This window comes from Salvelinus namaycush, chromosome 8 (assembly GCF_016432855.1).
Source record: "Salvelinus namaycush isolate Seneca chromosome 8, SaNama_1.0, whole genome shotgun sequence".
Lineage (NCBI taxonomy): Eukaryota > Metazoa > Chordata > Actinopteri > Salmoniformes > Salmonidae > Salvelinus > Salvelinus namaycush.
Window position 1 is genome coordinate 44,105,398 of NC_052314.1, and position 22,758 is coordinate 44,128,155.

Here is a 22,758-nt window from a genome sequence, read left to right on the forward strand (position 1 = left end):
AGCGGTAGCGGGTAGCAGTTCTTAACCGTGATGTCATTGAGGTCCCGGTAGTCAATGCACGGGAAATCGATGCGGAGGAAGCAAATGGCCCGAGCCTTAATGAAAACTTCCCGGAGGTCCTGGTACTCTGTGGGAATGGCGGAAAGGTCCGGGGCAACTTCCAAGCCCACAGGAAGACGTCGCGGGGCAGGCTGCGCCGACTTCAGCCCATGATGATGGCACCAGCAGTCCAGTCGATGAGGTGATTGTGTCACTGGAGCCAAGAGAATCCCAATACCACGGGAACCTGTGGAGACTTAATAAGCATGAATTGGATAGCCTCGCTGTGATTCCCTGACACTCGTAGGTTGATGGGAGTGGTATTGTGGGTGACCCTGCCTATTGAGCGCCCGTCCAGCTCTCTAACGTCCTTGGGAATGGAAAGGGGCTGAGTGGGGATACCCAGCTCGGACGCCAAGGTGGCGGCCATAAAACTCTCATCGGCCCCAGAGTCGATGAGTACCCAAAGAGATTTCGACTAGTTCCCCAGCAGAATGGCATGGAGAGGGGTACGAGTAAGGGGAGAGGGAAAGTTCTCCGTGTGGCCCACCAGAGTACTCAGCCCTACCGGTGAGCCTGGTCTTTTAGTGGACATGAGGACAGGGAAATGACCAGTAGTCCCGCAATACAGGCAACTCTTCGTCTTAAGCCTGCGTAAACATTCGGCTGGAGACAACCTAGCTCTGCCTAGTTGCATCGGCTCGGGAAGAGCCAATTCGTCAGACTTCGGAGACTCTCTGGAAATCTCGGGTGTCCTCGGATTCTCTAGGATACGGAGACGTCGGAGATTTCCGGGATGCCTCGGAGGCGAGGTAGAATCAGACCTCTCCTTCCTACGTTCCCATAGCCACCCATCGATCCAGATGGTCAAGGTGATGAGCAAGTCGAGATCTGTTGGTAGTTCCCGGGCTGCTAGCTTGTCTTTAACGTCCTCCGATAATCCGTGCAGGAACGTGTCGAACAGCGATTCCGGGTTCCAGGCAACCTCAGCCGCCAATGTACGGAAATCCACCGCATAGTCTGCCACACTGTGGGAGTCTTGCCGAAGCTGGAGTAACTTCCGGACAGGCTCTCTCCCGGGCAATGGAGAATTGAAAATCTTCCTTAACCACGAACTGCTCCAGACTGAAGCATACGGCATACTGTTGTTCCCACACTGCCGTAGCCCAGGCGAGAGCCCTACCGGACATCAGCATGGTGAGGTGCGCAGTCTGAGGGGAAGGAGGAGGGCTGCAGCTCGAAGATGAGGGAACACTGAGCAAGAAACGCCTGACAGGTTCCCGACTCTCCAGCGAAGCGTTCCAGAGGGGGTAAGCGGGGTTCTCAGGTAGCCGGGGTGGCTGGGAGAGACGCGCTGCTGACAGTCGGGTTACTGAGGGGCTGGGAGGTTACTTTCGTGGTAGGCTGCCTAACAGACAACCCGCGGAATTGCTCCAGCAATGTATCCAATGCAGAACCTTCCATAAGACCACGAAGCAACTCCTCGTGCCTTCCAGTGGTGGCTCCTTTTCGAGGAGACGGCGTTGTGGAGCTGGACCAAGTCTGCTGGGTCCGTCATGGCCAGTTTGTACTATCACGACTCAGGATAAGACCCAGATGGAGACAGTTCAAAATATCAAACGTTTATTTACAAAAGGGGGGGGGGGCAGGCAAACGACAGGTCCAGGTCAGCCAGAGGTCAGTAATCCAGAGCAGAGTCCGAGAGGTACAGAATTGCAGGCAGGCTCAGGGTCAAGTTAGTCAGAATGGTCAAAACCGTGAAAACAGGAGTACGTGAAAACCGCTGCTAGGCTTGACGAGACAAGACGAACTGGCAACGGACAAACAGAGAACACAGGTATAAATGCACCAGGGATAATTAGGGAAGATGGGCGACACCTGGAAGGGGGTGGAGACAAGCACAAAGACAGGAGAAACAGATCAGGGTGTGAGAGATAGGGTATTTATGGATGTGTTATGAATGACTGAAGGTGTCTCACTTCAAACAAAGTATTACGGGACACTACATGAAGTGTCAATAAATTGTTTTTAATATTCTGCTAATTTATGAAGGTTCTCTCATGATCCACAGGTTATTGTAGGGTGTGAGAGATATTTAAATGGAGAGATGGACCTCCAAAGCTTGTGTTTGGGTGTGTGTGTCAGAGCCAAGATGATTTGGAGTAGTCCAACCTGAGACTACCTCCCCAGGTATTCCTTTTCTGTTCCCATGCTGGAGACCAGGGCTTGTTCACAACCTGTTACAACGGTGCCAACATTTTGTGTCTGATCTTTCAGCGGGGGAGTGAGTGAATGTGTCAAAGACCTGACTGGGCCCAGCACTGCACGGTATGGCTCGTTATGTTGTTGTGTGTGGGTTTGTGTACTGAGGAACATGTAACTTGGTTCCAGTAAAAGCCACTTTCAATTTCCTTATGTTGGGGGCTTTCATCAGGGTAAGTGTTTCTTGGTATAAAGGTGTCCCGAACACAGCACATATCAGCCTGGGATATCAGCCATTCATTGTTAGCCTTAGTTGGAGTGACCATAGAATTCTATGGGAGTGACCTTACTGAGTAAAGAATTTGCCATCATTCCTTCCCTGGTCGTCACTAGTTAACGCTGCCACAAAGTCATAATTATGGCTAAACCCTGGCCATTTCCACAATTACTCTTCTTGAAAATAGATTTTAAATCCAACCCTAACTAATGAAGGCCAAATTTGATGCGTTGGGGGGTGGTATGTGAAAAAGTGCTGTAATTTCTAAATGGTTTACTCAAATTTCTAAACGGTTTACTCAATATGGATGAAAATACCCTCAGATTTAAGCTGACAGTCTGCACTTTAACCTCCGTCATGGTATCATTTCAAATCAAAATTGCTGGAGTACAGAGCCAAAACAACAACAAAAGTCTCACTGTCCAAATTTTTTTATAGTCTTATCTCTTGGTCAAGCTGACCATTGTTGACACATGGTTGGTTCATCTGAATAACAAATACTTGTTCAAGGACTTCAATAGTGTTGAGGACTAGCTTGGACCAATGGCTGGTCCATGTTCAAGTGCCAAAACTCGTCGGGTTTTGACATTAGTAGTATTCTAATTTATCACATTCTCTAACATATTAGAATTGATCATAAATGTACTGATCCAAACCTAGACAATATATTTTATTTAGCATTGTGTTGCATCATTATTTTAGGCACCAACTGTCTACTGATCTCTACTGGGTTCTACTTCTAAAGTACAAGAGCCTTTGTGTACATTTTTATTTTGTGGTTAGATAAATAGAGAAAAATAACTCATGTAGTATTTGAAGAAAAATGAAGGTCGTAGTATACATAAGTTGTTGGATAAAACAATACGTGATTCTCCAGATAGTTTTCATTAAAAAACTGACTTAGATGGACATTGATCTGTAAAGGGCTAAATGGCAGTGGGGCAGGTTAACCTAACCTATGGGTGTATGTGGCCACCTCAGAACTCGTGATAACCCACTCAACAGGCTTTATTATGAGCACATACTGATCTCAACTTATGTAACGTTAGTTAATTATATATTTTATTACGATTGTTTTGTCGACAGAAAATTTCTTTAAAAGGCGGTCTGGGACTGTTGTTCCTCACATCACACTGGCCATGAGAGCAGTAGTACTTGCACTGACTCTAGCCCTTGTGGGTAAGTACTGTTTTTCTGTCTTATTCTAGTGCGGATATTATAACTAACTTCATGTAAATATAACTAAGTTATGTAAATATTGAAATGTACAATTCTGTATCTATGACATCTTTTGAAAAACATTCAGTAACATATTGTGACAATAATTTTTGTTTTATCTTGTAGCGAGTCAATCTGTTAACTTTGGTAAGTACATATTATTTTTATGGTTTTTTACTTATGTTTATTTGGTAGTTTCACTTCTGCGTTTTTTTTCTAAATTAAGTAAAACCAGTTCTCAGATCACAAGATCATCAAATATGTTTTGATTGTTATTACAGCCCCTGATTTTGCTGCCAGTAAGACCTATGTGTACAAGTATGAGGCACTGCTCCTGGGTGGTCTGCCTGAGGAGGGTCTGGCTAGAGCTGGAGTAAAAGTAATCAGCAAAGTTCTTATCAGTGCAGTTGCAGAGAATACCTACTTGCTGAAGGTATTTGTTATACATGAAGTTCACACACAAACAATATCTTAATGTGATGTCCATTACATTGACTAATACATCAATTGATATCTCCTTGTAGCTTGTGAACCCTGAGATCTTTGAGTACAGTGGTGTGTGGCCCAAAGATCCTTTCGTCCCAGCTGCAAAACTCACTTCAGTCCTGGCTGCTCAGTTCTCGATTCCCATCAAGTTTGAGTATGCCAAGGGTGTTGTGGGTAAGGTATTTGCCCCCACTGCTGTCTCTGAAACAGTGCTGAATGTCCATAGAGGTATCCTGAACATTCTTCAGCTCAACATCAAGAAGACACAAAACGTCTATGAGTTGCAGGAGGTACAACTTGTATATGTTCATATGTAGATGCAAAACATGTTTCAGTAAGCAATGTTTGAGTTCCTCACTCATGCTCTCTTTTGTGTTAGTCTGGAGTTCAGGGAGTGTGCAAGACCCACTATGTGATCAGTGAAGATGCCAAGGCACAGCGCATCCATTTGACCAAGAGCAAGGATCTCAATAACTGCCAGGAGAGAATCAGGAAGGACTTTGGTCTGGCTTACACAGAGAAGTGTGTAGAGTGCCAGCAGGTATGAGCATAAGTATCTATTTTGGGGGTTGGAAAAACATAACCAGAAACACTTCACATGACAATACAACTCTGTGTTTTGTCTAAACAGAGAGGGGAGGCCCTGATGGGAGCTGCCACTTACAACTACATCATGAAGCCCGCTGCCAGTGGTGCTCTGATCTTGGAGGCCACTGTTACTGAGCTCCATCAGTTCACACCATTCAATGAGATGTCAGGAGCTGCCCAAATGGAAGCAAAGTATGTTGACTGATTTGTGGTACAAAAGGAAAACATTTTCATTTTATTATGCTTATAGGTTTAAAAGTTTCCCATGAACTACCTTTCACAGACAAATGTTGACCTTCGTTGAGATCAAGAAGGATCCAATTATTCTCCCCGGTGGTAATTATGTTCACCGTGGATTCATCCGGTATGAGTTTGCCACTGAGATTCTCCAGATGCCTATTCAGCTCCTTAAGATCAGCAACGTACGTGCTCAGGTACAGTGACTCAATGACTCTATCTATTATTTGATACATAAGCCTGACAATATGTAAAGCCAAAGATGACAAAGGTTTAATACAAACACTTCATTTGAATTGTTTAGGCTGTGAAGATCCTGAATCATCTGGTCACATACAACACGGCAGAGCTCCATGAAGATGCTCCTCTTAAGTTTGTGCAGTTTATTCAGCTCCTGCGCATGGCAAAATCCGAGACTATTGATGCCATCTGGGCTGAGTTCAAGGACAAACCAGCTTACAGGTAATTTTTCAAAATATTTTTTTTTCTGGGACAATTGCTCAAACAAAGACACAATGACAGAAATACTTTTTTTTTTCAGACACTGGATCCTGGATGCTGTCCCCTACATTGGAAGTTCAGTGTCTGTGAGATTCATCAAGGAGAAGTTTTTGGCTGGTGACATCACTATTTTTGAGGCTGTTCAGGCTGTGGTTGCCGCTGTGCATATGGTGGCTGCTGATCTGGACACTGTCAAGCTTTTTGAAGTAAGTAAACCTTTAAATGATGTTTATGCATTCTTATAGATTTCCTCATTAAGATGACTAAAAATGGTGGCATGAGGTGGTCTAGTGGTTAACCTGTTTGGGCTGCAAGCTGAATATTGAAAAAACTGGAAAATATGTGCACATTTTCAAACGGCCTCCTAAGAAACTTTTTATTTTACAATATGCATATATTTACTACTGTTGGATAGATAACAGTCTATAGTTTCTAAAAAGGTTTGAATTGTTTCTCTAAGTCGAACAGAAATATTTTTACAGCCATTTTCCCAGCCGAATTGAGATTTCCAAAATGCGATGTGTCTCTTTAAGACCTTGTCTATAAAAGGTCATTACACTTAGGACCGTAGAAACACGTCACACGCCTTCATCAGGCTGTAATGCGGAAGTGAGAATTGAAAGCAGTCGAATATCTCGTCCATGGACTGAATAACACACCTTCTTGTAAGACCTGCGCAGTTAAAAAAAATTTCCGGGCGCGAAGCATAATTTGGTCTCGGCTTCTGGAAGAAGGTCGATAACGGTGAATATGATCTCTGACTGCGATATTATTTGATACATGTCACAAAATCATCCTAAAGTATGTTTTTTCAATATACTTTAATTATATTATTGCAATTTATTCTGGACTTTAGACGTGATGTTTTGGAAGAATTTTTTGAAGAAGGAGAGGTTAGCGCCGCAATGCTATTGTGCTTGCTAACCAAAGAGGGAAATAGTTCGTTCTGGAACCCAACTAAAGACTCTACTGGACATTGGACCCCGTTACAACATTCTGATGGAATATCAACAAAGATAAGGACCCAATTTGGGATGCTTTTTCATATATCTGTCGAACTGTGCTATGCTAACTCTGCTAACTGTGCTAGGCTAGCGCTTGACTTATGCTAGTGCTGCCTTATGCTAGCTTATGTTGTTAGCTAATATAACGATATATTGTGTTTTCGCTGTAAAACACTTCAAAAATCGGAAATATTGGCTTTATTCACACGATATGTCTTTCATTAGCTATCCACCATATGTTTTTCTGAAATGTTTTATGAGGTGTAATTAGTAGTCGACGTTGGTGTATGTATTTTCTCTGGCTACTCCCGTCTGGATTCAGGCTGTAGCTATGTGGTAGCATTTATGGTAGCATCAATGTAAAACTGATTTATAGCTAAAATATGCACTTTTTATGAACAAAACATAGATTTATTGTGTAACATGTTATATGACTGTCATCTGAGGTAGTTTTTTCTGGGTTCTTTAGGTTGGTTTTAGTTTATTTCGGTTGGCTTGTGCATGCTACTTGAATCATAATTCATACATCATAATCATATTCATACGTGTCTGTCCACTTTTGTATTTGGTGGTGAGCTAACATAAATATGTGGTGTTTTCTCTGTAAAACATTTAAAAAATCGGACATGTTGGCTGGATTGACAAGATGTTTATCTTTCAAATGCTGTATTGGACTTGTTAATGTGTGAAAGTTAAATATTTTAAAAAAATAGATTTTGAATTTCGCGCCCTGCACTTGAGCTGGATGTTGTCAGAGGTGTACCGATATCGGGCTTGCAGCCCTAACAGGTTTTAACACCACTACCTTCAACACATATGTGACCCACTGCCTCGATTCAGTCTTATGTAGCAACATTTGGTGTTTAAAAAAAAAAAGTAGATACTCAGATCTACAAAACGGTATATCATACACCACAGTTGAGGAACAATGGGAAAGTAATTCTGCTTTGAAAGTTGGTTAACTTGTAACCCCACTTATGAGAAAATGTCTCTTGAATATTTTTCCTACACCTACTGGAGATCTTCTGCGTTTAAACCTATTCAGCATCGTTAGCACCCTCTTAAGCCTTAGCCCCACCCATCTCTTTAAGGATTCACATGTGAGACCATGAGCTAAACAGAGTGAGTATGGTAGTGTAGTAAACAACCAAAGATTTCAAGACTAAAAGTGGTGAAAGTAGTAGCCTAAAATAGGGAAACGCTCCAGGTAAAAATACACTTTATCTAGTCCTTGGCCTATATCCTAATCTGACTTTGAAAGTGTCCGGATAAAAATATTTTATAAATATTTTATAATTATACATTATGCTTACCCAGACACTTGTCCAAAACTGATGGGTCATGTGAAATAAATTCTATAACCACCCCCAGCCACATGTAGCTAAGTGGATGGTTACTATTGTCTGGATATGTACACATGTTCATGAAATACAATCGATGGCCGTAATCAGCAATTGCAAGTGGCTTTCTGAGATGCAAATAATATTACTACAGAGATCATACACGTGCCGTTAGCTAGCAAGCCAGCAAGCTAACATTTGCTAGCTAGCTAACAGTACGCTTTAACTTGCAATGAATATGACTTTCTGACAAAATTTGAAACGAATAATATCTGAGAATGTAGCTACACTATTACCAGTATACATGGATGAATACTTCATGGCAGCGTGTCTTTTCTGTTTGGTTTGTAGCAAGCTACAGCTTGTTTGGCCCGTTGTTGTGTCAAGTCACTTCGGTTCACACTGACTGTGTGCAGAAAGTAGTCCATCACAACCTTTCCCCACTAATCTTTGTCAATAGCACCTAATAATTTCTGGGCAACAATGTTGTTGAGCGCAGTAGCAACACATTTGCAGATCTCCATGGCTAGCATTATATCTTTCAAAAAAGCCACTGTAGCAAGGATTATTGACACATACCGAGCAGCTCATGTTATAGACAGAAGTGTGCTACATATCAGACCAACACAAACTCATCTCTCGGCATGTACAGCCCATTCATTAGCCCATTCATTATCTCAGCCAATCATGGCTTGCGGGAAGATATTTTTCCATGGCTAAACCAACTAGGCTCCTAATTTAACAATTGTATTCATATTTACAGATGGCATACAAGTTTGTTATGAAGGCACATGACAGTTCACATGTTCCAGGAGGCATTTCTGAAAGATAAAAATGCAAATGCCTCTCCTGTGAAGTAGTGACGTGCGACATACGCCTAGCTTTTTGAAGCTGGTCACATATGTGCTTGTGACCGTCTGGTTGCGAATCCTGGACCCACTTTACTCCTTCTACACTGTCCTATCTCTTCAATATTTTGTAAGAAATTATATAAAGATGACTCAAAACAATATCTTTTTCACCACCAGAGCCTAGCTTTAAACCACAAGATTCAGACACACCCAGTTCTACGTGAGATCACCATGCTTGGTTATGGTACCATGGTTTCCAAATACTGTGTTGAATATCCCAACTGCCATGCTGAACTTGTGAAGGTAAACTGGATGTATTTTCCTATAATCAATTTACATTTGAGTCACTTAGCAGATGCTCTTACGATAGCTAGGTGAGATAACAACATATCACAATCGTATCAAGTACATTTTCCCTCAAAAAGATTTATCAGCAAAGTCAGTGCTAGTGGGATACTCTTCAAAGAGGTAGGGTTTCAGACATTTTCGAAAGATGTCATCTCACGTATATGATGATCTACTGATTGAGGTTATTCAAACATATCTACTGTACATGTCTTCCCACAGCCCATCCACGAACTTGCTGTTGAGGCTGTTGCTAATAGGAAATTTGAGGAACTCTCCATGCTTCTTAAAGTTCTGGGTAATGCTGGCCATCCTGCTAGCATTAAACCAATCACAAAGCTCCTGCCCGTGTTTGGAACTGCAGCTGCTGCTCTGCCCCTGAGAGTCCAGGCTGATGCAGTCTTGGCCCTGAGGAACATTGCTAAGAGGGAGCCTAGAATGGTGAGTACAGTCCCTCCATTAAATTGCAAATGACAACATCATCATTCTCATTGGCGAAGTCCATTCAAATCTCTGCATTATTGTTGTGAATTAGGTCCAGGAAGTTGCTGTGCAGTTGTTCATGGACAAGGCTCTCCACCCAGAGCTCCGCATGCTTGCCTGCATTGTTCTGTTTGAGACAAAGCCCCCAATGGGCCTGGTGATTACTTTAGCTAACATTCTGAAAACAGAGGAAAATCTGCAGGTGGCTAGCTTCACCTACTCTCACATGAAGTCCTTGACCAGGAGCACTGTCCCTGACTTTGCCTCAGTGTAAGAGCACTCTTTCACCTTTACATGTCATTAAATCTCTCTCAATTTCTATGGAATCAGGTTGAATAACATAGGTACTATTCCTTCATTTTAGTGCTGCTGCCTGCAATGTTGCTGTCAAGATGCTCAGCAACAAATTTAGAAGATTGAGCTGCCACTTCAGTAAAGCCCTCCACCTGGATGCCTATAGCAGTAAGGAACTGTCCACAAGCAAGCCCCTAGCCTCCATATATCTTCCTTGGCTTGCAATGACTGACCCATAGCATCATTTACTAAATATCAACAAAGTCAATCATTAACAGTCATTTTTCCCATCTTAAAGGTCCCCAGAGGATTGGTGCTGCTGCCAGTGCTTTCTACATCAACGATGCTGCCACCATTTTCCCCAGAACCGTCGTGGGCAAAGCTCGCACCTACTTTGCTGGAGCAGCTGCTGATGTTCTTGAGGTAAAGGCGTTTTTTCAAAGTTCGTTGAAATGATAATGATTGAGTACATTTAAAACACTTTTTAACTGTTAAAGCTTAATGTCTGCCCCTTAGGTTGGAGTGCGAACTGAGGGAATCCAGGAGGCTCTTCTGAAAATCCCCACAGATCCTGAAAATGTTGACAGGATCACCAAGATGAAGCGTGTCATTAAGGCTGTAAGTATCAACGATCACTACGTTACACATTTATCTTAAATTGCTTCAATCCCTGTAGATTTTAAAATTAAATTGATCAATCAGGTTTGTTTTACTCGTCTATCCACAGCTGTCTGACTGGAGGTCCCTAACCACAAGCAAGCCCCTAGCCTCCATATATGTGAAGTTCTTTGGACAGGAAATTGCCTTTGCCAACATCGACAAGTCCTTCATCGATCAGGCACTTCAGGTACAACAAATTATATAACTTAATAGTCTCCAAAAGTATTCATAAAACATTCACAGTTGAGGGACAAAACAGCTTAACCTAATATTATCCCACAGCTTGCCAACAGTCCTTCTGCACACGCTTTGGGAAAAAAGGCCTTGAAGGCACTGTTGGCTGGAGCAACTTTCCAGTATGCTAAGCCCCTGCTGGCTGCAGAGGTGCGTCGCATCTTCCCCACCGCTCTTGGTTTGCCCATGGAGCTCAGTTTCTACACTGCTGCTGTCGCTAAAGCAGACCTCAATGGTAACTATATCATAATAGTTCTTGCTAAGTAATTAGTAGTTCTTCCCTGGATCTCTGATCTCCCATATGAATGTGCTTTATCTTTATGTACATAGTCCGTGCCACTCTGAAACCTGCTCTGCCTGAAACCTTCCATGTTGCCCAGCTATTGAAAACAAACATTCAGCTACATGCCGAAGTTAGACCAAGGTAAGTAATAAGACCAATATTTTCTGATGACATCATTAGTACCACAAATCTTGGTAAATTTAACAAATGTCTCCTCTTCCTGTAGCATTGTCATGAATACATTTGCTGTGATGGGAGTGAACACTGCATTCATCCAGGCTGCTATTATTGCAAGAGCTAAGGTCCACACAATTGTCCCTGCAAAATTGTCAGCAGAGCTTGACATCGCTCATGGCAACTTCAAGATTGAAGTTTTACCTGTTTCCGCTCCTGAGTATATTGTTGCCACACAGTAAGGGCAATCTTTTTCTTGGTCAGAAAAGAGGATGTAATAGCTGTTTACATTAAGTTCATATTTTTTTAACACGGCTGCCGCACTACAGTTTTCTTGAGATCTATGTTCCTTCAAACAGCATTGAGACCTTTGCTGTGGCAAGAAATGTGGAGGATGTCCCAGCTGAGAGAATAACTCCCATGATTCCTGCCCAAGGAGTAGCAAGAAGCGCACAGCAGTCCAGGGAGAAGTTTACATCTATGATTGCAGCCTCTGCTGCCTCTTTTGCTGGAAGTTTGGTGAGTTTGCATGAAATACTTGTTCTAAACTAAATTCACACAAGAATTGCCAATCAGAAATTATTAACCACAGACCCCAGACATTTGATACATTTTGTGAATTTATATAATTTTTTCAGTCAAGATCTTCCGAGATCATCTATTCTGATTCGCCATCCAAGTTCAAGCCCATCACACGGATTGAGGAGACAATCTGTGTCGAAAGGCTTGGAGTCAATGCATGCTTTGAATTTGATTCTGAGAATGCTGCCTTCATCAGAAACACTCTTTTCTACAAAATGATTGGAAAGCATTCAGTCCTTATTTCTGCGAAACCATGTAAGCATTAATTTGGTAATAAGCAAAATTCAGCATATACTTGCAACAATTTGTTTAGCTATTTCTAATGCATTCCATTTTTAGCAGCATCTGAACCCGCCATCGAGAGGCTGGAGTTTGAAGTGCAAGTTGGACCCAAGGCTGCAGAAAAGATTATCAAAGTCATCACCATGAACGAAGAGGACGAAGCTCCAGAGGGAAAAACTGTACTGTTGAAGCTCAAGAAAATTCTGGTGCCTGATCTGAAGAATTCTTCCAGTTCCAGCAGCTCTCGTTCCAGCAGCTCTCGTTCTAGTAGTTTCCGCTCTAGCAGCAGCTCTTCCAGCTCCTCCAGCGCTCGCCTCTCCAAGGTAAGGCTACTGTTTCTCACAAAACTCTTTGAGTCAGATATTTATGGAGGTGACAAACAAGGCACACACTTGTTGCAAACATACATAGATGTTAAAAATGTGAAGAGAATGTATTGAATGTAATGGTATTTTTACCCAAATAGCCTTACGGCCCCAACGACGACAACCCCAACGACCGCAAATTCAACAGGTATCACAAGGTACAATATTGAGGAATTTTCATCTACGGTATGGTTTACAAAAATACATTTTTGTAGAAAAGTATTTCCGTAAATACCCTGATGATTTGTTTTGCTGTTTGTTTGCAGGACTCTCAAGCCACCTCCAATATAATCTCCAGAAGCAAGAGCAGTGCCTCTAGCTTCCATGCCATCTACAAGCAGGTGACACTTCACCATCATAACTTGAGTCAAGATAATCATCTCTTTCATTGTGTGCCATTGGGAGTGAGCGCAGAGATGAATTAAGCTTTAAAATGTGTTTCTCTTCTCAGGCCAAATTCCTTGGCAATACTCTCGCCCCTAAGGTGACCATCCTCTTCCGTTTAGTGAGAGCTGACAATAAGAATGAGGGATACCAGGTTACTGCTTACTTGAACAAAGCTACTTCCAGACTGCAGATCATTCTGGCTGCCCTTGATGAGAACGACAACTGGAAACTGTGTGCTGATGGTGTTGTGCTCAGCAAACACAAAGTCACTGTAAGATCAAATATCTTGTAAATAGTGCTACAATATAAGTTTTCTGATCGTTTTTTTTATTGTTTAGGTTGTACTGTGGGTAGCAATAATCACTATTGTATACTAAAAAAAAAGTACACTTTATTTTGTTCTCCTAATTAGGCCAAGATTGCTTGGGGTGCAGAGTGTAAGGAATATAACACCTTTATCACTGCTGAGACTGGTCTTGTTGGTCCAAGCCCTGCAGTTCGTCTGAGGTTGTCTTGGGACAGACTCCCCAAGGTTCCCAAGGCTGTTTGGCACTGTGTTAGGATGTACGGTTACTCATTTGTAATTTACTAGTGATAGCTGAATAATGTTACAGAACAAATCAAGAACAACTTCTGATTTGTGTAACCTTTTCTCTTCTAGCGTGTCTGAATACATCCCTGCGTACATCCCATCTTACCTGGCTGAATTGGTTCCAATGCAAAAAAACAAAAATAGTGAGAAACAGATTCAATTAACTATGATTGCAACATCTAAAACAACCCTGGATGTCATTCTGAAAGCACCCAAGGTGAGGAACATTGTTTTTCCCACAATAGCATTTTCTGCTGTTTTATTTCCCCAGACTTCTCTTCTTGGTTGACTGTTTCTGATGAGGATTTGTGTATCTAAATCACAGATGACACTGTATACACTGGGTGTGACCCTCCCCTGTTCTCTGCCCATTGGGTCTGAGACTGATCTTACTCCCTTTGATGACAACATTGTTAACAAAATCCACTACTTGTTTTCTGAAGTCAACGCAGGTAAGCAGAAACAATAAAAAAACTAAAAAACAAAACAATGTCACAGAAAATGGAAAGTTACAACATTAAAAAAGGCAAGGAAGGTATAAATTAACACTATTGTTTTCCAGTTCAATGTAGCATGGTCAGAGACACATTGACCACATTTAACAACAGGACGTACAAGACCAAGATGCCTCTCTCTTGCTACCAAGTTTTGGCTCAGGATTGCACCATAGAGCTCAAATTCATGGTCCTGCTGAAGAAGGATCACGCATCTGAACAAAACCACATCAATGTGAAAATCTCTGACATGTGAGTATAGAAAACAATTGCTTTTGACACAAATATATTTCTTAGTTCCATCAATAACATAATGTATGAAATGTTATCTTTGACACTTCCAGTGATATCGACCTGTACACTGAGGACAATGATGAGGACAATGATGAGGACAATGATGAGGACAATGATGTGATAGTGAAGGTCAATGGAATGGAAATTTCCAACGACAACCTCCCATACCAGGACCCCTCAGGTTTCTCATGCTCCTTCAACTTTATTTATCAACATCACAATAACTAGAATAATCTAATGTACTGCAGTAATAAGATAATAGAAAATGGCCTCATCCATAAACCACAACATTGTTTATTTTCTTGCCTAAGGTTCTATCAAGATCAAACGGAAGGGTGAAGGCGTGTCTCTCTATGCCCCAAGCCACGGTCTCCAAGAAGTCTACTTTGATAAGGACTCATGGAAGGTGTTTGGAATCTTATGTCATAATATCAATAATACTGTATCATTCAATTTATGAATAGCATATTACTTGTTTAAAGGGTACTGAAACATAAGCTACAGTCGTTCTAAGTTGTATGATTTTGGCACTCAGATTAAAGTTGTGGACTGGATGAAGGGACAGACCTGTGGACTCTGTGGAAGGGCTGATGGCGAAGACAGACAGGAGTACCGTACACCCAGTGGCCGCCTGACCAAGAGCTCAGTCAGCTTTGCCCATTCCTGGGTGCTTCCTTCTGAGAGCTGTCGTGATGAGTCTGGTAAGTCTTAGTCTACCGCTTATGCTGCATTACAAATGTCCGTTAATTTAGTTAACATATTATTACTGTACCTCTCTATCTCAGAATGCCTCATGACGTTCGAGTCTGTGAAGCTGGAGAAGCAGGTGATTGTTGATGCCGAGGAGTCCAAATGCTACTCTGTTGAGCCTGTGCTGCGCTGTCTGCCTGGATGCCTCCCAGTGAGAACCACCCCCATCACCATCGGTTTCCACTGCCTGCCCGTCGGTGAGTCTATAATGGACAACTGTTTTACTGAAGACACCATACTGTTCTGATGTATACAATAAATACTGATCTGCAGTTCCTAATTTCTTACTTTCTTTCCTATTACAGATTCCAACCTGAACCGCTCTGAAGGTCTGAGCAGCATCTATGAGAAGAGTGTGGACCTGAGCGAGAAGACAGAAGCCCATGTGGCCTGTCGCTGCTCTGAGCAGTCCATTTAGTGCTCTGGTGGAGCAGATACTGTAACTTTTATAACAGAAAATATGTCATTTCACATCACTGAGATGTAACCTACAACATTATTGAACACTCAAATTGTAATAAATCTAACTGTGCATTCAAAGATGGTCTCTGATTTTTCCACGTTTTCCATTTGCAAAAAGAGCCCTCTAATAAGAGAAATTTAATGGCAATCACTTTTCATGGTGAATTATGAAATAAAAAAAGATATAAAAAAAAAAGAAGACATCAGTGCTATGACTGTTCAGTATACCATTTCCATTGCACTGCATCTACAACAAATACAATAGCTTAGACCAATATTTTGTTGTTGTCATCACAATCAATTGAAGGGAAAGACAGTTTGTCAATTTCATAAATCAATGTAAAGAACTATATCTCTTTTCACATTTGGTGTTGTTGTATCAGCAACATTTCACTAAAAGTACATTCTAAAATTATATCCAATATTTAAGGAAAAAACTATGTTGACTATGATAACAAATACGTTACGCTGTCTGACATTCAAATATATAAAACTACATGACCTTAAAACCTCTCTGGGATATGTGGGACGCTTGCGTCCCACTTGGCCAATAGCCAGGGAAAATGTAGAGAGCAAAATAAAAAAAATAAAAAAAGATATAAAATCAAACAATCATTAAATCACACATATAAGATACCAAATTAAAGCTACACTCGTTGTGAATCCAGCCAACATGTCAGATTTCAAAAAGGCTTTTCGGTGAAAGCATAAGATGCTATTATCTGATGATAGCACAACAGTAAACAAAGAGAGTGTAGCATATTTCAACCCTGCAGGCACAACACAAAATGCAGAAATAAAATATAAATCATGCCTTACCTTTGACAAATTTCTTTTGTTGGCACTCCAATATGTCCCATAAACATCACAAATGGTCCTTTTGTTCGATTAATTCCGTCCATATATGTCCAAAATGTCCATTTATTTGGCGCGTTTGATCCAGAAAAAAAAACAGCTTCCAATTTGCGCAACGTCACTACAAAATATCTAAAAAATTACCTCTAAACTTTGCCAAAACATTTCAAACTACTTTTGTAATACAACTTAAGGTATTTGTAAACGTTAATAATCGATCAAATTGAAGACGGGTCTATCTGTTTTCAATACAGGAGGTCAACAAACTAACGCTACTTTTCTAGTCTTGCGCAACTCTCAAACAGTACACATAACGTTACACTGATTCCAGATGGCCGTTCTTCTTCATTGCACAAAGGAATAACCTCAACCTATTTTCAAAGACTGGTGACATCAAGTGGAAGCGGTAGGAACTGCAAACAGGTTGATTAGAAATCTAGTATCCCAATGAAAACCCATTGAACAGACGGTGACCTCAAAATAAAAATCTGAATGGTTAGTCCTCGGGGTTTTGCCTGCTACTGTAACGATCGTCGTCATATTCCTCCTCCTCGGATGAGGAGGAGCATGGATCAGACCAACACGCAGCAAGGTATGTGGACATAATGATTTATTAGACAAAAAACGACGAAACACGAAATAACACTTTAGAAATACAAAATAACAAAACGAACTAAACAGACCTAAACTTACGAACTTACATGAAACGAAGAACACGCGAACAGGAACAGACAAACCGAAACAGTCCCGTGTGGTAACATGTACTGACACGGAAGACAACCACCCACAAACAAACAGTGAGAACAACCTACCTTAATATGACTCTCAATCAGAGGAAACGTCAAACACCTGCCTCTAATTGAGAGCCATACCAGGCAACCCAAAACCAACATAGAAACAGAAAACATAGACTGCCCACCCAAAACTCACGCCCTGACCAATAAACACATACCAAACAACAGAAAACAGGTCAGGAACGTGACAGAACCCCCCCCTCAAGGTGCGAACTCCGGGCGCACCCCTACAACTCAAGGGGAGGGTCTGGGTGGGCATCTGTCCGCGGTGGCGGCTCCGGCGGTGGACGAGGACACCACTCCACCACTGTCTTTGTCCCCCTCCTTAGCGTCCTTTGAGTGGCGACCCTCGCCCCCGACCATGGTCCAGGAACCTTCACTAAGGCCCCTCCTACATAGAGGAGACAGCTCAGGACAGAGAGGTAGCTCAGGACAGAGAGGTAGCTCAGGACAGAGAGGTAGCTCAGGACAGAGAGGTAGCTCAGGACAGAGAGGTAGCTCCGGACAGAGAGGTAGCTCCGGACAGAGAGGTAGCTTAGGACAGAGGGACAACTCTGTACTAATGGCAGCTCCGGACTGAGTGGCAGCTCCGGACTGGGTGGCAGCTCCGGACTGGGTGGCAGCTCCGGACTGAATGGCAGCTCCGGACTGAGTGGCAGCTCATGACTGAGTGGCAGCTCATGACTGAGTGGCAGCTCAGGACTGAGTGGCAGCTCAGGACTGAGTGGCAGCTCATGACTGGAGGGCAGCTCATGACTGGAGGGCAGCTCATGACTGGAGGGCAGCTCATGACTGGAGGGCAGCTCATGACTGGAGGGCAGCTCATGACTGAAGGGCAGCTCATGACTGAAGGGCAGCTCATGACTGTAGGGCAGCTCATGACTGTAGGGCAGCTCATGACTGTAGGGCAGCTCATGACTGGCTGGCGGCTCTGGCAGCTCCTGACTGGCTGGCGGCTCTGGCAGCTCCTGACTGGCTGGCGGCTCTGGCCAGACGGATGGCTCAGACGGCGCTGGGCAGACAGATGGCTCAGACGGTGCTGGGCAGACAGATGGCTCAGACGGTGCTGGGCAGACAGATGGCTCAGACGGTGCTGGGCAGACTAACAGTGCAGGCGGCGTTGGGCAGACAGCCGACTCTGACCTGCTGAGGCGCACAGTAGGCCTGGTGCGTGGTGCCGAAACTGGAGGCACTGAGCTTGAGACACGCACCACAGGGAGAGTGCGTGGAGGAGGACCAGGGCTCTGGAGACGCACTGGAAGCCTGGTGCGTGGTGTAGGCACTGGTGGTACTGAGCTGGGGCGGGAAGGTGGCGCCGGATATACCGGACCGTGCAAGCGTACTGGCTCCTTTGAGCACTGAGCCTGCCCAACCTTACCTGGTTGCATGCTCCCCGTAGCCCGTCCAGTGCGGGGAGGTGGAATAACCCGCACTGGGCTGTGTTGGCGAACCGGGGACACCATGCGTAAGGCTGGTGCCATGTACACCGGCCCGAGGAGACGTACTGGAGGCCAGATATGTTGAGCCGGCTTCATGGCACTTGGCTCAATGCTCACTCTAGCCCGGCTAGTACGGGGAGGTGGAATAACCCACACCGGGTTATGAACACGTACAGGAGACACCATGCGCTCTACTGCGTAACACGGTGTCTGCCCGTACTCTCGCTCTCCACGGTAAGCCCGGGAAGTTGGCGCAGGTCTCCTACCTGACTTCGCCACACTACCCTTTAGCCCCCCCCCAAGAAATTTTTGGGTTGTACTTGCGGGCTTCCAGCCTTGCTTCCGTGCTGCCTCCTCATATCGTCGCCTCTCCGCTTTAGATGCCTCCAGCTCCGCCTTGGGACGGCGACACTCCTCTGGCTCTGCCCAGGGTCCTTCTCCGTCCAGAATCTCTTCCCATGTCCAATCCTCCTTGACCCACTGCTGCTGTCGTTGCTGTCCGTTAACCCGCTGCTTGATCTGGGTTTGGTGGGTGGTTCTGTAACGATCGTCGTCATATTCCTCCTCCTCGGATGAGGAGGAGCATGGATCAGACCAACACGCAGCGAGGTATGTGGACATAATGATTTATTAGACAAAAAACGACGAAACACGAAATAACACTTTAGAAATACAAAATAACAAAACGAACTAAACAGACCTAAACTTACGAACTTACATGAAACGAAGAACACACGAACAGGAACAGACAAACCGAAACAGTCCCGTGTGGTAACATGTACTGACACGGAAGACAACCACCCACAAACAAACAGTGAGAACAACCTACCTTAATATGACTCTCAATCAGAGGAAACGTCAAACACCTGCCTCTAATTGAGAGCCATACCAGGCAACCCAAAACCAACATAGAAACAGAAAACAGGTCAGGAACGTGACAGCTACATAAGTTCTGTGATACTCACAGACATGATTTAACCTGTTTGGCGTGCAAGCCCGACGTCGGTAGACTTATGACAACAGCCAGCTCAAAGTGCAGGGCGCGAAATTCAAAAGATATTTTTTTTAAATATTTAACTTTCACACATTAACAAGTCCAAGACACCAGATGAAAGGTACACATCTTGTGAATCAAGCCAACATGTCCGATTTTTTAAATGTTTTACAGGGAAGACACAATATGTAAATCTATTAGCTAACCACGTTAGCAAAAGACACCATTTTTCATTACTCCACCAGTTATTTACTCCATCAGTAGCTATCACAAATTCGACCAAATAAAGATATAAATAGCCACTAACCAAGAAACAAATTCATCAGATGACAGTCTGATAACATATTTATTGTATAGCATATGTTTTGTTAGAAAAATGTGCATATTTCAGGTATAAATCATAGTTTACATTGCAGCTACAGTCAGAAATTGCACCGAAAGCAGACAGAAAAATTACAGACACCAACGCCAAATAACTAAATACTCATCATAAAACATTTCTGAAAAATACATAGTGTACAGCAATTGAAAGACAGGCATCTTGTGATTCCAGACAATATTTCCGATTTATCAAGTGTTTTACAGCGAAAACAAAATGTAGCGTTATATTAGCTTAGCACAATAGCCAGAAACACTTGGGCGCCGGCGACTACGGCAGATATATGAAATAACATCATAAAATGGGTCTTACTTTTGCTAATCTTTCATCAGAATGTTGGACAAGGTGTCCTTTGTCCAGAACAGTCGTTGTTTGGATTCAGAACGGACACTTTCCCTCTTCATTTAGCAAGCGCGCTAGCCGGGTGCCACGACACTCTCCATGTCAACAAACGGAAGAGAACGGAACACAGCAAAACTCCCGAAAAAATTTCAATAATCTGATGAAACCATATTGAAAAAATACTTTACGATGATATGGTGACATGTATCAAATAAAATCAAAGCCGGAGATTGTAGTCGCCTATAACGGAAGCTAAACAAAAGGCAATCACACTGTCCAGCTCACGCTATTCAGAGTACCGAAAATGGTGGACACGAGATTCCAAGATGATGTGTTCCAACTCAGATCGAGATAATCACCTCATTTCTTCTCTCACAGCCTCTTGACAACCAGAGGAAGGTGTATGACGTGTATGTATACTAATAGGTCTTGTGCCCATGTATAGGCATGAAGTAGAACAGAGCATCGATTTCAGACGTTCCACTTCCTGGTCAGGAAAAGTGCTGCAGAATGAGTTCTGTTTCACTCAGAGAAATAATTCAAACGGTTTTAGAAACTAGAGAGTGTTTTCTATCCAATAGTAATAATAATATGCATATTGTACGAGCAAGAATTGAGTACGAGGCCGTTTGAAATGGGCACGATATAACTGGCTACTCAATACTGCCCCTTGCAGCCATAACAGGTTAAACAGTTTCAGAGTGAAACTTCAGAGTGTTTTCTATCCAAATCTACTAATAATATGCATATCTTATATTCTGGGGATGAGTAGAAGGAAGTTGAAATTGGGCACGCTATTTATACAAAAGTGAAAATGCTGCCCCCTATCCTAGAGAAGTTTTAACAAAAAGGTAATACAATAAAAATACTTTTGGCATGAAATCTATACAAATGACATCTACAGACAAAAACATTACCTTAAAAATCACACTAATTTGTCCCTCTGTCACTCATCAGTCAAAATATTATGGCTCTATCAAAACACAGTCAGGGGCCTTGTCCATCCCAAAAACACTTGGCCTTGCCCCCATGGCAATCCAACTCGATGGATTCTCCATTCACCGAGCAGACAGGACATTGGATTCAGGAAAATTGACAGGGGGAGGGGTATGCCTCTTCATCAACAGTAAATGGTGTCCTGACTCTACCCATTGGAAGTCTCTATGTCGCAGAGAACGTCATTAACCAAGGCCTGGAACACAACAGGAGCGTTGGTTAGACCAAATGGCATGACCAGATATTCGTAGTGACCGCTGGCCGTGTTGAAGGCAGACTTCCACTCGTCCCCTTCCCACATGTGCACCAGGTGGTAGGCGTTCCGCAGGCCCCCTGGAGCGGCTCGAAGGCCGAGGCCGGGTAGCAGTTCTTAACCGTGATGTTATTGAGGTCCCGGTAGTCAGTGCACGGGAAACCGATGCGGAGGAAGCAAATGGCCCGAGCCTTAATGAAAACTTCCCGGAGGTCCTGGTACTCTGTGGGAATGGCGGAAAGGTCCGAGGCAACTTCCAAGCCCACAGGAAGACGTCGCGGGGCAGGCTGCGCCGACTTCAGGCGGTGGGGCATGGCAGAATGGGCTCCAGCCCATGATGGCACCACCAGTCCAGTCGATGAGGTGATTGTGTCACTGGAGCCAAGATAATCCCAATACCACTTGAACCTGGGGGGGGGGGGGGGGGGGGGGGGGCAGGCAAACGACAGGTCCAGGGCAGGCAGAGGTCAGTAATCCAGAGCAGAGTCCGAGAGGTACAGAATGGCAGGCAGGCAGGCTCAGGGTCAAGGCAGTCAGAATGGTCAAAACCGTGAAAACAGGAGTACGTGAAAACCGCTGCTAGGCTTGACGAGACAAGACGAACTGGCAACGGACAAACAGAGAACACAGGTATAAATGCACCAGGGATAATTAGGGAAGATGGGCGACACCTGGAAGGGGGTGGAGACAAGCACAAAGACAGGAGAACCAGATCAGGGTGTGACAGATAGGGTATTTATGGATGTGTTATGAATGACTGAAGGTGTCTCACTTCAAACAAAGTATTACGGGACACTACATGAAGTGTCAATAAATTGTTTTTAATATTCTGCTAATTTATGAAGGTTCTCTCATGATCCACAGGTTATTGTAGGGTGTGAGAGATATTTAAATGGAGAGATGGACCTCCAAAGCTTGTGTTTGGGTGTGTGTGTCAGAGCCAAGATGATTTGGAGTAGTCCAACCTGAGACTACCTCACCAGGTATTCCTTTTCTGTTCCCATGCTGGAGACCAGGGCTTGTTCACAACCTGTTACAACGGTGCCAACATTTTGTGTCTGATCTTTCAGCGGGGGAGTGAGTGAATGTGTCAAAGACCTGACTGGGCCCAGCACTGCACGGTATGGCTCGTTATGTTGTTGTGTGTGGGTTTGTGTACTGAGGAACATGTAACTTGGTTCCAGTAAAAGCCACTTTCAATTTCCTTATGTTGGGGGCTTTCATCAGGGTAAGTGTTTCTTGGTGTAAAGTTGTCCCGAACACAGCACATATCAGCCTGGGA

At 43.4% G+C, this 22,758-nt stretch overlaps 1 protein-coding gene across 2 annotated transcripts; it reads left to right on the forward strand.

Moving 5' to 3' along the window:
- The first annotated feature begins 3,657 nt into the window (after window positions 1–3,657).
- On the forward strand, window positions 3,658–15,502 carry LOC120052699 (vitellogenin-like). Of its 2 annotated transcripts, none has more exons than XM_038999760.1 (34): window positions 3,658–3,697; window positions 3,863–3,883; window positions 4,018–4,169; window positions 4,261–4,512; window positions 4,602–4,763; window positions 4,854–5,002; window positions 5,094–5,244; window positions 5,352–5,509; window positions 5,589–5,754; window positions 8,921–9,046; window positions 9,311–9,529; window positions 9,624–9,841; window positions 9,936–10,033; window positions 10,164–10,288; window positions 10,382–10,483; window positions 10,593–10,712; window positions 10,808–10,994; window positions 11,090–11,183; window positions 11,269–11,454; window positions 11,576–11,735; window positions 11,855–12,053; window positions 12,138–12,403; window positions 12,547–12,603; window positions 12,712–12,786; window positions 12,897–13,103; window positions 13,245–13,396; window positions 13,494–13,641; window positions 13,750–13,876; window positions 13,987–14,170; window positions 14,263–14,393; window positions 14,524–14,618; window positions 14,748–14,913; window positions 14,998–15,159; window positions 15,268–15,502. In XM_038999760.1, exons 1-34 carry the CDS (start codon window positions 3,658–3,660, stop codon window positions 15,378–15,380), a joined length of 4,968 nt encoding a protein of 1,655 aa, XP_038855688.1. In that variant the 3' UTR covers window positions 15,381–15,502. The 2 variants fall into 2 exon arrangements, with proteins under 2 accessions (XP_038855688.1, XP_038855689.1); XM_038999761.1 differs by having other exon boundaries at window positions 12,141–12,403.
- Window positions 15,503–22,758: the final 7,256 nt, after the last annotated feature.

Excerpts from the sequence above, each read along its gene's own strand:
- LOC120052699 (XM_038999760.1), top strand. The coding sequence starts at position 3,658 with ATGAGAGCAGTAGTACTTGCACTGACTCTAGCCCTTGTGG. Across the intron at positions 3,884-4,017 it reads GAGTCAATCTGTTAACTTTG|CCCCTGATTTTGCTGCCAGT; the intron begins GTAAGTACATAT and ends TTGTTATTACAG. Across the intron at positions 12,404-12,546 it reads CCAGCGCTCGCCTCTCCAAG|CCTTACGGCCCCAACGACGA; the intron begins GTAAGGCTACTG and ends TTACCCAAATAG.